The 14,640-nt window shown below is 44.4% G+C and overlaps 1 protein-coding gene across 3 annotated transcripts in view; it reads right to left on the bottom strand.

Annotated features, from left to right (window-relative positions):
• Positions 1–14,640, bottom strand: part of IKZF3 (IKAROS family zinc finger 3) — a 49,836-nt gene that overhangs the window by 22,880 nt on the left and 12,316 nt on the right. Inside the window, exons 1-3 of one of the 3 annotated variants that reach the window (XM_026864653.1) lie at positions 14,603–14,634; positions 9,331–9,384; positions 8,011–8,121 (exon numbers count right to left, since the gene is read on the bottom strand). In XM_026864653.1, the coding sequence (XP_026720454.1) occupies positions 8,011–8,121; positions 9,331–9,384; positions 14,603–14,609 (172 nt within the window). In that variant the 5' untranslated portion in view covers positions 14,610–14,634. Of the gene's footprint in view, positions 1–8,010; positions 8,122–9,330; positions 9,385–14,602; positions 14,635–14,640 lie in introns of those variants that run through there. The other 2 variants (XM_026864654.1, XM_026864655.1) reach the window with 2 other exon arrangements.

Genomic DNA, 14,640 nt, shown 5'->3' with positions numbered 1-14,640 from the left:
TTGTTTCTTCCACTGGCTCCAGCTCCCTTTTTCATCCAGCGGGGATGCTTTTACGAGATCATTGTTTGCCAACAAAGGAAGAAGCAGTCACCTAGCAGCACAACCAACTCTGGGCTCGGCAGCAGCGGGCACCAAGCCGTGGTGCCCACAGACGTGTGCTCCCTCATGGACCTGCCCCGCAGCCCAGGAGCCCTTTTTTGTGGCACTGCAGGCCAAAGCACAGTGTCCTGCACTAAAAATCCCAAGTACTGCATTTAATACTTCTGCAACCCGCTGGAAACCCCTACATTTCACTTCCTTGACTTATCAAAAATTATTACTTGGACGTATCGGCTTTGATTTTATCTTTGTGCCTGCCAGTATTTTCTTAGTCTCGTTGCTGAGAATCCATTTCTGTACAAAAAACAAGCATAGATACGGCATAAAGCAGACTTGCGTGGTAATTCCTAAATGAACCCGTGTGGTACGCACCTGGTGGAAATTTCACTTCTAAAAATAGGGGAGAAACTTTCATAATTCCCCTTTGTGGAGGGCATGCTCTTTGGTAATGAGTTTCCTTGTTTTTATTGTGACTTGAAACAAAAATAGAAACAAATCAAATTGAAATGCAACACTGAGAATTGGAAAGAAAAAAAAAAACAACAAAAAAACAACCAACCCACCACCACAAACCAGGCATCATTTTCCAAGCACTCGGATGTGTATTTTCTACTTCATTAATACCAGTGTCTTTCTATCATTAAAACACGGTATAATTTATCTCGCTGTACAATTAATTACAACAACAACACACACACACACACCCCCCCCCAAAATAATCAAACAACATACATCATCTCCAAGCGCATGTGAGCCTGGAAACTTGATGTAACGGGTTCTTAAAGCTTCTTATTCAAATATATGGATTTTCTTAGCGAGATGTATATTCCTGTGTAAATCTGTAATTTCACACCCGGTGCTTCCCATCCATTAGCAGTTCCTACCTAATGATAATCTAGTGGGGTTTTCAGGACTTTCATTCAAATGGTTTGCAAAATATGTGAAAGTTGTATTAACAGAAATAGCGGCAAAAGGAAAAAAAAAGCCAAACCTGAGAGCTACTGAAGCTGGAGTTAAACAGGACAACTGCTCAGCAACACTGGGCCGAGGCTTAGGGAAGGCAAGGAAGAAAAATGCATTTAATGGCCACGACAAACAGAACTGGGACCTGAGACAGCATGACTGGGGGCTAGAAAGCCATGGTAGGACTATGCTAAAACTACCACGGGATTTTAGTTTTATTTTTTTCTCTTAAAGTGTGAAGAGCTTGCTGCTTTTCCTCACCTGCCTGCACCCACAGGGCCTGCAGCACCCAGATTTTCCAAAGCCTGGCCCAGTTTATGACACCCGTTAACATCATCCTTTCCAATCTTAGCATCTTTAAAGCCTCCCTCTTAAACAAAAAAATAAATAAAAGATGAAAGTGTACGAGTTCTTCCCTTCTGTTACAGTTAAGATAACATCACTCAGAAAAGATTTCTAAAATTACCATTCCTAAAGTCCAGAAAGCCAGATACAATCACAGCCGTTAAATCAGACTTCAATTAGACAGTTAATCAGAGAACATCTGGACCTAACAGTCAGACTGAAAAAGGCCGCATGTTACATTCAGATGATCGCCTTCATTGGTTATATCAAGGGACCGATTACTAATACGACCACTTAGGCACGATCACCTCTGGTCAACTGCTTTTTCACATGAACTTCAAATGGGAGAAGTTGAAAGTGTGGTTTCATTCGGTCTGTTTTAATTCATCTCCCAAAAAATCTTCCTTACAACGCAGCGTACTCTTGTGTTTGATACTAGAAAAATACGAAGAATATTATTATATTCTTCAATATATTAATATATTGAAAAATAAAAATATCTTCTCTTTGAAGAACAGGGAAATCCGCGATAAATATCAATGGAATTTGAACACCTATAAACTGAAGACAGGAGCTTGGTTAAGATGTTGTTCAAAATCCTTGAACCTTCACAGAACTAAGTGTATCGATTAGATTCAACTATCAAAAATTTTCCAGTAGTATGTCATCTCGATTCCAAGAGTTGAATTTTAGATTGCAAGCACATTCTCTCCAAACTGAGGTTTTTATCAAGAAATACTCGTGGTTTACTCTTAGCCTGGTCTTCCATAGAAGCGTGTGGATCCGCCGGGAGCTCCCTTGGCCAGTTCAGACCTGCAGAGCAAATCCAGCCCTGCCTGGCAGGGGGAAAGGCATCTCGGAATTCCTCTGCTCTGGGAGCACGAGCCTCTCCCCAGACCACTCCTCGAGGTGGTGCTCCTGCCTCGGGAGAAGCGCTCCGTGTGTGCCTGGCACGCTTGGCAGGTGAGGTGCAGCATCAGACTGTTCCGGAAGAAGATCCGGAATTGAGCTCCGAACTAAACAAAGCTCCTGACAGCTCCTGCAGAGCAGCACCAGGAACAAAGGCGGGAGGAGAACTGGAACAACGAACGCAGCGCGATGGGAGACGGGGCTGAGACGGAGAACAAGGCAAAGCTGCCCCGAGGTACCAGGAGTAAACCAGCATCCAGCACACGCCGCAACCTCTGCACAGTTCAGTGAAAAGTCAGCCAGCAGCAAGAGAGAAGCCCGCTGGAAGCCAAGCCTCATCAATTCCAACGCTCACGGAACTATTTGCTGCATTTTCGCAAAGTTTTGACCCTTGCGGATTTGTTTCTGCTTTCCGGTCCCTTTCCAGCAGCAGTAAACCTGCCCCTTAAACTCACACCAAATGAGCAGCCTACTTTGGGGGCAAAACATGAGTCATCTTAATTAACTGATTTCCTTTCCACCAACCCGTATTTCTAAAAATGGATTATTTTCTGCCATGACATGTGATTTGAGTTCCTAGGGCCGTTCTCTTCATCTTCACTTATTTCCTGCGGGAGGAAACACCACAACACATCGACCCTGGACTAGATTTTATTTCATTGCCAAAGGCAGAAGTATTTCTCTCACCTCTAATTTCAAGGGATTATTTCGTATGAATCCGAGATACACTGTGGGACAAGAGATGAAAAATGCAGTTTAAAAAGTTCTGGCAAGGAGTCCATCACCTTTTGAATAACACTGTGCATCCGTCCTCCTTCCAGACCTTGTCTTGCCTGATGGCCTACACTGATAGTCAGGGGATCTCAAAAGCAAATTCTATTTTCTGCTGACTACTAGAATAAGAAACAGCCGCACTTTTGTGATTATTTCAAGGCGCTCAAAACATCCGAGTTTCTGTCCCAGCCCTGGGTGCTCTGGGCTCCCCGCTGTCAATCTTTTAGGGCCGTGGGTGACACAAGTGGCTGTGTGGACGTCACTGAACGTGCTTGGCAGCATTCCTGCTGCTGCTAGTACTGCAGAGCTGAAACAGAAGTCAAGTGGATCTTTTGTTGGTAACACTCAGATGCGACTTTCAGTTGGTGCACAGCCCTGACACAGTTAAGCAGCGCAGACTCCTGCCTGGTTTGCACACTCACAGAAATCCCCTGTTAAGTGAACTTCTGCAGCAGAAGCACTGCTGATGTTGCGAGATAACCCCTGAGTCCCATGAGCGGCAGGGCTCGATCTGGGCTTGGGAGATGTAATATTCTGATAAAAAACGGCACTTCCTTTTCGAGCAGATAAGTGCGTGTGCTAAGCAGCACCACTGGAACCTCAGTGCGCGCCTCGGCGAGGGTTTGTCATCCTCTCCTGCCTCTCTCCAGCCTTTTAACCGCCCCCTTTCACACACCTAAACGCAGCAGCAATTAGCATCCATAAACCACAAATGTGGCTTCTATTTCTTTTTATTTCACAACCATGAAAGCTAGGTAACATTCGTAACACCCAAAAAGTTATCTGCCTTCAACAGAGGAGGGAATTAAGACATAATTAAACACTTGTGCTTGCCTGGGACTCCCATAGGGAAGAACGTGGCTTTTTAAATTTAATTTTTAAATTAAGGATGCTTCAACTTTGGCCACCAAAGGTAAGAGAGTTGGGGGCACGTAAAGAAACAAGGGAAATTAAGTGCTTCCTCCCCAGTCTGTCTCATTGCTTGTCTCTTTTCAGACCAGATACAGGAAGCACCATGGGAACAGCGTATTTTTATGGTTGCAGGCAAGCGTACACCGTGTGCACCACAGCATGCAGCTTCCATTCCCTTGAGGCAAAAAAAAAAAAGGGCTTTTCTGTCTTGTTTTTTTTTTTTTCCCCTCGTTCTCCATCAAGCTTTTAATTAACATATCACTATAGCCTTCTGCCTAATTGTTTGCCCTAGACTTAACAATCATCCTAGCTGAAGCCCTTTTAAAAGGGGTGTATGCTAGGACAGGTTGAACTTCACGGAGTGGCATCTCACCTTTGTCAGTTATGACACAGGCAGAACAAGCAACGCCTCAGCCGGGGTGTTGGCACGTCCTCGAAATACAAATAGGGAACTGTTTGCTGAAGAAGTGGATTTTCTTATACCAGACGAGCACCCATGATGACGTTTCAGCTCTATGCACTTAGTGCCTTCACAAAATTTCTGTAGCCTTTTGAAAGATCACCGTACCACCTCCTGCAGACCTAGCACAAAGGACTCCACCAAATTAGCTGCACAACTTCTCGATTTGACGAGGCTCCAACTCCTCTTCAAATCCCCAGAGTGAGTCCCCACAACGTATTTAGAGCGTCAGCCATTCGTAATGCAAAATTCACAAATGTATGGTCCAAGAAACTACTTACTGTGAATGGTTGACGAAACGTGGAAAAAAGAGACATAATTGTACCCAAGAAAAACATGGTCCAGACACAGTAAGGCAGTGGAAAGCAGGCTATCAAACGCCTGATCTCTCCCTATGAGTCAGTGGCCCCATGTTCTTACCATGGCCTTCAGCAGATGGAACAAACCCTGTGGGCATGGATCATGCAGGGTTCAGGATTAAAAGGAGAGCTTTCTGTGATGCAGGCTGTCACCAGCAACGAATGGTGAAGCTACTGAAGTGGAATTGCTCGCTCACAAAAGGGGTGGATCACGAATACCACGATTAACATTTCTGACAAACGCACAAACGCTTTTTGCGTTACTTCTCTTTAAATTTGATATGCAACGAGGGTGTTAGTGATCACACCCAGAAAAGTGCCAAATAAAGCTTTTTCATTATTATTTTAAACAGACAGACTTTTCAGGTGGAGGCAGGACATAATCCGTTTCCCAAGAGCCATCACCGACACTGACGATCTTTTTATTCTGTGATTCTGGAGAACACTATATATTCATTTTTACCAGGGCTAGTGATCCCCGAACGATAACACTCCCACCAGGGCAGCGCTGTCAGAACGTGGTTTCACTTATCTAGAAGTAAGACAGAGAGTTACGGGCCCGCAAGGGCTGCTCAGTGACTAACGGTAGCTGCTACTGTTGACCTGCAATTTATACAGTAGGCATGACAGGCAAGTCGATTATTTCTGCATTTTAGTATCCAACACCAACTGAACTGGAAGAAAGTTGTCAGGGGGAAATTGAAATGCGCCTAATGATATCTGCACAGCCTAGAGTACTAGCACAGCATGCTTAAATATTTAAGATTTGTTGTGCTTCCGGTATCAGAATGACTGTAGAGAGCTGCATGTGAAGCAAAGAAGTAAACACCATATATATTTTATTTTTGTGCCGTTCTACACCGAGATAACGCAGGTATCTTTTTTTGTGCATTTAAAAGAGCTTAGTCCTAGCAATCATGTCTTTATCCCTACAGCGAGAATCAAAGAATGGCACTGAGTAGGTTCATACTCACTCTATAATGAATGAACACTGTAATGGTAAGGGAGTCTATCGCAGTGAAATGATGTTTTATTGATATTTATAGCATTATCTTTGAGATGTAAATTTTCTGAATATGCATTCCAGAACAAATTGTACAAAGACTTTAAGGGATCAGCAGCAGTATGAAAAATGAGTGGTATATAAAAGCCGTATATAAACATTCTCTCACAAGTGTTTAAGTTGCATCTGCCTCAGATGTCTGGAGAAGAGCCTGAGAAATGGAGCTGAGGCTGCAGGGCACAGGACAGGCAAGGAAAGGGAAAGAGCCTCGATGCCAGGCCCCTGCACGTGCAAGCGGTGGAGACAGGGCTCCCGGAACGGGCGGGTGGGGAGAAGAGAGAATTCCTCTTGGCTGGTCAGGAGTGAGGGGCTTGTGAAAGAAACCCTGGCCTGGCTTCCTGCCTGCACAGCTCGGGGACTGGGAGGAGCGAAGGGCAGGGAGCCCGCGGAGCCCGGGCACAAGGGGCTGCTGCGTGTGGGGTGGGCAGACAGCCGGACTACGGCTGCGAGTAGTGTATGTGCTGTGGGACCCAAGAGAGAGATCGGAGGCCTTGGACGTAGAAAAGGCTCGAGCCTTCCGTGTTCTGGGGATAAAACCATTCAACTGCTCTTTTTAGGGGAAGCAGAGCAGAACTCACCTGCCCAAGGCAGACTCTACACCGCAGACGTCTATACTAAGCTACTCTCACTGGCTATAAATGGAGTCGTGCTCAGAAGCTGCTGCTCTGGGGACACAAGGCATTTCATCCTAAGTCAGACACCCAAATTTGATCAGAAAACCTGCGTGCTCTCTCGCCATTACTGCCAAGAAAGGCCAGACACCCGCAGAGTTCCGGACACCAGTGCTGCAGAGACCCACGGAAGATGCATTTCACCCTCCTCACGGACTCTGTTACTAGTGCAGGGCTCCCTTCGGTGTTTTATGTTGACTGGTACTTTGTTAATCAATAGAAAAAGCTTAATCTTTAATAATGCAGAAATTTAACCTCTGAACATTTCCATTTCAATCCAAAATAAAGTAATCCCATTTATGCCACAGGGAACAACCAAGGCTACTTGGGCAACCAAAGCAGAGACAATTCTTTAGTGATTTACTTGATTCATGCGATACGTAAAAGCTACCTCAAAACTCCTAACCAAAGCCACAGACATAATTTGTCTTGACACTCCTGCACTGCCATGGACATGCTGTACTTGAAAGGCAACACGAAACTGATAACACAATACATGCCTTTTCCCCAGTGCCTGTACACCACATCCTCTACCAGGCAGCATTTTTCACTGTTTGTGGTTGAGAACTGGCATAAATGAACACGCTCAGCTCGCCAGCAGGAATGTCTATTAACGCCGTGATTTCAGTTTATGAGCTTCTACATCAAGGCAGAGTCTCTTGCTCTGCATCTTATGTCATCTACACATGCACGGATCCTGAGCTCTGCGGGCCCGTGGGATTGCAGAGTCCAGGAGCGGCTCCTTTTATCTATTAAGTGAAGAGGGCCGAGTAGTTTTTAAAGAAACACAAAAATACACATTTATGTAGGACTCTTAACCACCACAGTAGTACATATTGGTTATTTTAGTCATACCTGTGTCTTCTTTCCGAGTTGTATAGGAAGGGTTTACTGTTCAAATTAAACAATAAACAAAGTAAACTGAGCAACCTGCAGTTCACCCACAGTTTAGAGGATTACTGCTACAGTTTTAAATTCTACAGGGCTGAGTTGTCCTATGAATTTGAGGCACCTTGTCTTTTCTTTCAAAAAAAAATAAATTACCAAGTTATTTTTCAGATACCAGAGTAGCTTAACAACATCAGTAAAAAGTGCAGTCCTGACAGGCGTCTGTCATATGCAAACTACTTTTAAGAATTTGCATGCTACAACACACATTAAAAGAGCTCACCATATGCACATGCTTCTTTATCCTGCTAGCCTTATTTCACAGATCTGTAAAAGTGACCTTTATAAAAATGCACGTGAGGTTCTCTGATGGAAAACAGTTGCTCCTCCTCTAGAGCATGTTTAAACGCTCTAAACTGTAGCGGCATCGTTACTCCTTTTACAGACATGCAGGCAAACCAGAGCCATGATCCAGAAAAAGCTTTCTAATCACTGCCATAGCATAATCAGATTAATAAAAAAAAAACAATATAACTATTATTTTCCAGAATTCAATCTCCACTTTACCTCCTGCTTCTTCATTAGACTGATTGTGTTCCTTCATATCTTCCGCATTATCCATACTTTCCATTTCCTGGGATTTGTTCAGATTACAGTCTGTCAAAACCTCCTGTCCTTCTGAAAAAAAAACAAAACAAAACAAAACACAAGAATTAACGTTATGCTCCAGGAATATTTCCAGGTGATTACCTCAAAGTATCTGCACGCTCCCAGTTATCGCTCACAACGTCCGTCCTTCCCGTAGATGCGTGACGTGCAGTTTGGTGGAATGGATTTGCTTCCCAAAGTGACCTTCAAACTCAGAGCACACACCGCTAACCAAGGCTTAAGTTTTTGCTCAGATTTAACTATTCTGGAGGTTGTTCTGAACGCCAACGGAACAGGAATAAATTCCAGTATACGTAACTCCATGGATCACGTGTATTCTGACAACTGGTGCTAGCAGGTATGGAAAAGGCATCACAGCTCTAGTACGTTCTTTTGGGCAAAATATTCATCATTCTGGCCCCAGGCCAGAGAAGTGCTCGAGCACGTTTAATCGGAAGCCTCTTTGAACCCAGTTGCACTCTGCTTTTTTTCACCCAAGTCTTTAAGCATCGTTGTCAGGTTTTCTGCTGATCACTAGGGCAGCAGCATGTCCCAGAAACCCAAGCCCCTCTTCTCTGAACTAAAGCCAGATTTTTAGCTATGGTGAAATTTATTTGGGTGAGGTTTTTCAAATAAAGCCTCTTTTCATAAAGTCCATAATACAGGCTAACTCAATACCATGCATATGTCTGGAAATTGCAGATCAGTATTTTGTTTAAAAAACTGTTTTCTATCAACAATCCTGTGAATTTTGAAAAGTTCACAGCAACACTGTGAAATTGCTGTTAAAATTGTTTAACTTATTAACAGTTGCATAGTAAAAAATCCAGTCCTCAAGCTAAATATTACATTGGATCTGAAAAAAAAAATATTATTTTTTGATTAACAGGAAAGTAAAACACTTGTCCAACTCACACAAGAGGTTAGTTTTCTATTTTCAGAAATGCAGTCAACCAAAAGAATCACATTATTCTTGCTGCCCTAACCAAAACTTCCAGCTTTCTTCTGAGAACATTTCCTACTACAGTCTTTTTTTTTTTTTCCCTTTAGTATAATTTTCCAATGATATATCGAACTTCCACAGTTTTATTTCAATTTGCTTTTTGCCTTTAATGCCCATCTTTGTGACTGTGCTATTCCACGTCCTGGCAATCTAAACAAGCTGCAATTCACATCTTTTTTCTCCATTTAAATTTAAAATTTTCAAGAGAGGGTGAAAGGACCCGCACAGCACAGTACCTGTAGCCATGGGCTGTTCCTGAGAATTACTTAGGTCCATACCTGCCTGTGAATCTGCAAAAGACAGGAAAGCAGTCTGAGTTGCTTAATATTTCGAACCATTCATGACACAGTTATTACAATCTTATAAATTCCCATTTTCTTGACCGAAAGCAAAATTGAAAAAGCAAAATTTTCAAGGAAATACATACCAAATAATTGTTGTGTTTCACTGTGCAACTTCTTTATATCCCAAGTGCTGGCACGTGCCCACGAAAGGGATTAAGTATTATTTTCTAACTCAAAAAAAATTACAGAACAGAGTGACTTACACTTTCGATTTAACATCTCATTTTGCACCCTGTGAGCACAGCATAGTGGCAGTAACTCTGCATCAAGTGTTTTTTCCTAAAGCACAAAGTACAAGGTATTTTTACATGCCTTTTCCAACACAAAGGGCAAACACTATTCTCTTCACAAGCTCTACTTGGCTTTCATGGGAATGCAAGTCTAATTCCCATTTAGAAATTCTGATACGGATCAAATGTCAGGAATTTTTTAAAAAATTTAGAGGACTACAAACGTGGCCGTGGTCTCCAAAGTGCTGAGCTCTCTGTGACAATATAAGCTGCAGGGATTTACATCTCCCAGGCCGGGGCTGGCGAGTTTAGCTGGAGGCACAGCCCCGACCTGTCCCAGGGAGGCTTTGCTCGGTGCCTTGCTGCCTTCAGATTTCACTGATATGAGGGCTGGTTTCCTTAAGTGTCACAGCTACCTGCTTCCTTCCTCCTTTCTTTCCTCTAAACTTTTTTCCTCTTTTTTTTTTTTTCCCCCCCACATACCAGAAAATCTTTTATCAACTTTGCACATTAAAAAAAAAAAAATAGCTCCAAGGCTGGTAAAATTCATTCCTGGCAGTTACATAACAGAAATAGAGATGCCGTGGCCATGAGGTGTTAACCACGAGTGACATTTACCCCATAATTATCTCTCTTACCACCACTGCACATGGAACATTTCTGTGGTCTCCGCAACGCCAAAGTACAAAGCTCTGTTAGCTCTACAAGCGAGGAAGGCTCCTATCAGATGAGGCTATCCAAAAAAACTGCATGAACAGAGGATGGGGCTGATGCACGCAGCAGAAATAAAGGCAAACTCAGAGGAGAAACAAAGCAACAATAGAACTATCCAGCAAAGGTGGTTTTTTTAAATGTTGGGTTCGATTGTTTCCTAAACGAGAGCATTCAGCTCCCATTTCTCAGTGATGGGTCTCAGAGTTCCATTATGCATGTAGCTCCCATCACTCTTAACTGGCAATTACCAAAGAGCAGCAAGAAAAAAAAAAAACAAAAAACCCACACCACTATTAATGATTCAAGCCATCCAGCCCTGGTCTGAGCTCTTCAGGGTGTAACTCCTGACTGCAGACAAGTTGTTAAGCTATTAGCACTTATGAAATGTATCCTAAAATTAAATCTGAGCTCCTAACCTTTCATGCAAATCTAGCCCGAATGCAAGCTTTTTTTTTTTTTTTTTAAAGTATCTTTTATTAGAGCTAAAATGTTGTCTTGTGGCATAGTCACAGAACTAAACGACAAAAAGTTCAAAGATTCACTAAAAAATGTTAAAATGAATAAACAAGATCAAGGAACTCCATAGTTACAGCTCTTCATTTGTCTTTGTTTCATTTTATCGTGCTGGGAAAAGTGAGGTGTGAAGAAGCAAACGGACCGATTTATTATACTGCGAATAATGACGGGGAAACATCAGTAAATACACGGTACATGAACAAAATTCTCTCCAGTATTGATTTGAATTTTACATTGCAATAATACAGATACTGAAATTACACAAACCCTTGTAATTGTGCAAATAATTAGGCTTTGGGCAAGCCAATGATATCCCCATTACTCTGTAATACTTGAATCCAATTTTAATTGCATTCAGAAATGCTGTGTAGTCGCCCCATGTAGGTGATGAAGCTCTGAACTGGTCAAAGCCCCAGGATTAAGGAAAAAGGGTGCCTGCTGGGTGGGGGGAGCGCTGTGGCTGGGAAACTGCAGCAATTCTGCCTTCCCCTGGGTTGCCAGGAGGTCTTGAAATGAGGAATTAAGAGCCTCTACACGACGGCTTCAAGTCAGATAATTCTGCATGTATTCCTGTAGAACTGAAGTGGTGTAGAAACCACCGGGTTCCCCAGGCCATCACTCCCCTCAGGGTGCACACGCTGCTCTGGCTGAGGGGGCAAACGGCATCAGCACCAGCTTCTGCCTACAGGGCGCCAGGCAGCCCCCCCAAGAGCCAGGCCCTGTCCGGAGCACCCCTGAACCGCGGCACCAGGGTTCGGTGCCCGAGCGGCCCTGCCTGAGCCACGCCACGGCCCCACCTGCCCCTCTGCTTAACGTTGAGATGGTCTCTGCCTATTTATTGACGTTTTGTTGAGCCTAACAGGTTCCTGTCTGTGATGGGCTGCTGGGCAGTACAACCCTCCTGAAGAGATAAGAACAACGCCACACCACATAACGTTTCTTTTCTGTTGAGAAATATCCAACTTTCAAGCCTCCAACATCCGCTCATCAGTACCTGGTTTATGATATTAGTCTCAAGCAGCTTCTTAGAGCCTTAGCGGTCTCTTAATATTTAACCCTCAGGTCTCTTTCCCAAGCAAAGTGTTTTAAGCCAGATCTTTCGCTGTCTCGCGTAAGTGTGCGAGAGGGAGAAGGTCTAGAAAGCTTCCATCCCCAATTTGTACAAATAAGACCTTATTTCTACCTCACGTTCAGAAAAGCACAATGTGGGAAATCACTTACAGAACACGTTAAGTCTTCCCAAGCTTCCAAGGGATCCACTGACTAGGGCGCATGGGAGGGAGACGCTTGGCTGGTGTGTGTTGCAGCTGACGCACGATGTTCATTTACAAAGGAGAAGTAAAATTCATGTGCTTTTGAAACCAATCCTTGGCCATCCCGCGTTCTACGCCAATAGCCAAAGTGAACAAAAATATTCAAATCGCTTGCTAAAAAAAGTGCTACGGCATTTTAACTACATGAATACTTTATCCTGGTATTTTTGACCCGTTAGTAGAAGCAACAAAACAGCCTACCTGTATTTTAACCCCTCCTAAAATGGATGTTTTTCAAATACATGCTAACACTAACACCCTTCTACCATCCATACAGCTGTAGCCAGCAGAACGGGAGGAACGTCTTGAATAATTGTTATCATCTCACCTGTTTGCCTCCAAAGTGAAAACCAGAACGTTGCCTTTTTACTGCCAGCTGCAGTTTTCAACCCAACAGCACTGTGAAGGGGACATCTTTTGAAATCCCATATGCTCTTAGTCCTCCTTCTCGCACAGCATATGGAGGAGACCCAGCTTGTTGCCTTGTCTTTGTGCTGTCTTAAGAAACACCAGCAGGCCAAAATAAACCACACAGCAACCTTGGTCCCTACCCTGTGGGCTGACCCCCACAGCCTTATCCCTAAACACCTGCAGCAGGGGCAGTGCCTGTGCTATGCACAGCAGCCAACCTCTCTCACCCCAGCACATCTTTCACCCTCAACCCGCCACACTGTACTATTAAAGAGGGAAAGCCTATCTCATTTCCCCACTGAACGGCCACTTGCAGCATTTACAGTCTCAGTGGCTTTCTGAAGAAGGTACCTGGACCACTGTCCTGGTTCAGCTAAGATAGAATCAAGTTTTCCCCAGCAAGGCTTAAAACTTGCACAACCACACAAGCTCTTTGCAGGGTCTCTAATATTTTGCTGTTCTTAAGTGCCACGTAATGTCTGAAATGACCCAGGCATTTGAAGTGCACATGTCACGTTGGGGTAGAAATCCTGATCAGCAGCGTGTAACTAAGGATAACATTTTTTCTCATATTGTAGCACAAAACCTTCTAAAAGCAGCAGAATATCTTCCAGTCGTTCAGCACGTTCATCCCAGTACAGCAAATGGAAATGACAGCACGAGGTCAGTTCTCGTGAACTTTGCACAAAACAAACCAATTGTGGAGAGACACAACCCAGTAAAGACTGTGGATTTTGGCTTCCTAGAACCCAGCTCTCAAGCACCTACTCGTGCCAGTGCCCGTCCTCCGGGCAGTGACCGTAGTGAGCCTCCTCACACTTTGCACAGAAAATCCAGGACAGAAGTGTCACCCCTTTGTCCCCAGTGGCAAACTTCCCATTGACTCCAGTGGAACCACGATTTTTCCAAGACCCACGGAAACGGAGACCCTGGCAGTTACCGTATCCAGAGCTAACGCGGTATAACACCTCCACATCGACTCCATATCCCCCCCCCCCAGAACTAAAACCTGAAGGATTATTTGCATGTTAACTTTAAGCGTACAAGAAATAGGAACACAAACAAGAAGCTTCTTAAATAATCTCTCTTGTAATGGCAGAAACTTGCACATTCTCTAAGCAGAGACTATACCGACCTACCTAAAGAACTTTCTTCTCCCACAAAAGACACTCGGGGGACCCGACCCGATCAATGAACTGAGGCTGCATTTTAAACTGCCGAACCACCGCCAGACCCATTCTTTCAAACCTTTAGTTTGTCTCACGAGCAGTGATAGTCTCGATTCAGTCAGATTCTACGAGAGTAATTATTTAAACACAAAACATTTTAAAAGCCTTTAGCGAAGGAGAACATGCGTTTAAAACAGACAACTGCATCTAACTTAAGCAAAAACCTCAAGGCACTGAGGCGCAGCAGAATCTAAGCTCAAGCCCTTAAAACGACGAGTTGAGATAAGAAAAGCCAGCTCTGAAATAACCAACCAAGCGATGCTCTGCAATGCTTCGCTGCCAGGCTCCTTAAGAGCACCGGTAATTTCGCTTTTTCTCCAAAAGCGGGTGAGGCTGCAGCCCAAGTTTAACTCGCCCCTGGGTTTTTGCTGGCTCTGAAAGTTACACGCAGGTTTTACAAGCGAAGAGAAACCAGCACGCCCTTTAATTCGTTAAAACCCAGAGGACGAGCAGAAGGTGAAGCGGGCTCTAAACCCCAGGCGCATCGTTCGCGTGGAGGTGCTGCCGAAAGGCAACAGCGAGGGGGAAAAAAGCCCCGTTCGTTTCCTGTTGAGTTGCAACACGCGAGGAGAGCTCTCCCCGGAGCCCGCATCTCTTGGCCTCAGGAGAAGCTGAAGGAGCCGCTTGGAAGTCAAACGGGAGGCGGAGCACGGTGCGGGGTCTGCGGGGAGGGCCGGGCACCGGCAGCGCCTTCTCCCCCCCCTCCCTCCCTCCCTCCCCGGCCCGGGGACAGAGCGGGGCCGTTTCTCACCTTCCATGCTCCGGCGGCGGCTCCCGGCTCCACCTGCC

This window comes from Athene cunicularia (assembly GCF_003259725.1).
Source record: "Athene cunicularia isolate RWA chromosome 27 unlocalized genomic scaffold, athCun1 chr27_part1, whole genome shotgun sequence".
Classification (NCBI taxonomy): Eukaryota; Metazoa; Chordata; class Aves; order Strigiformes; family Strigidae; genus Athene; species Athene cunicularia.
The sequence above is the reverse complement of the archived record's forward strand: the minus strand, read 5'-3'. Positions and strand labels throughout refer to the sequence as shown.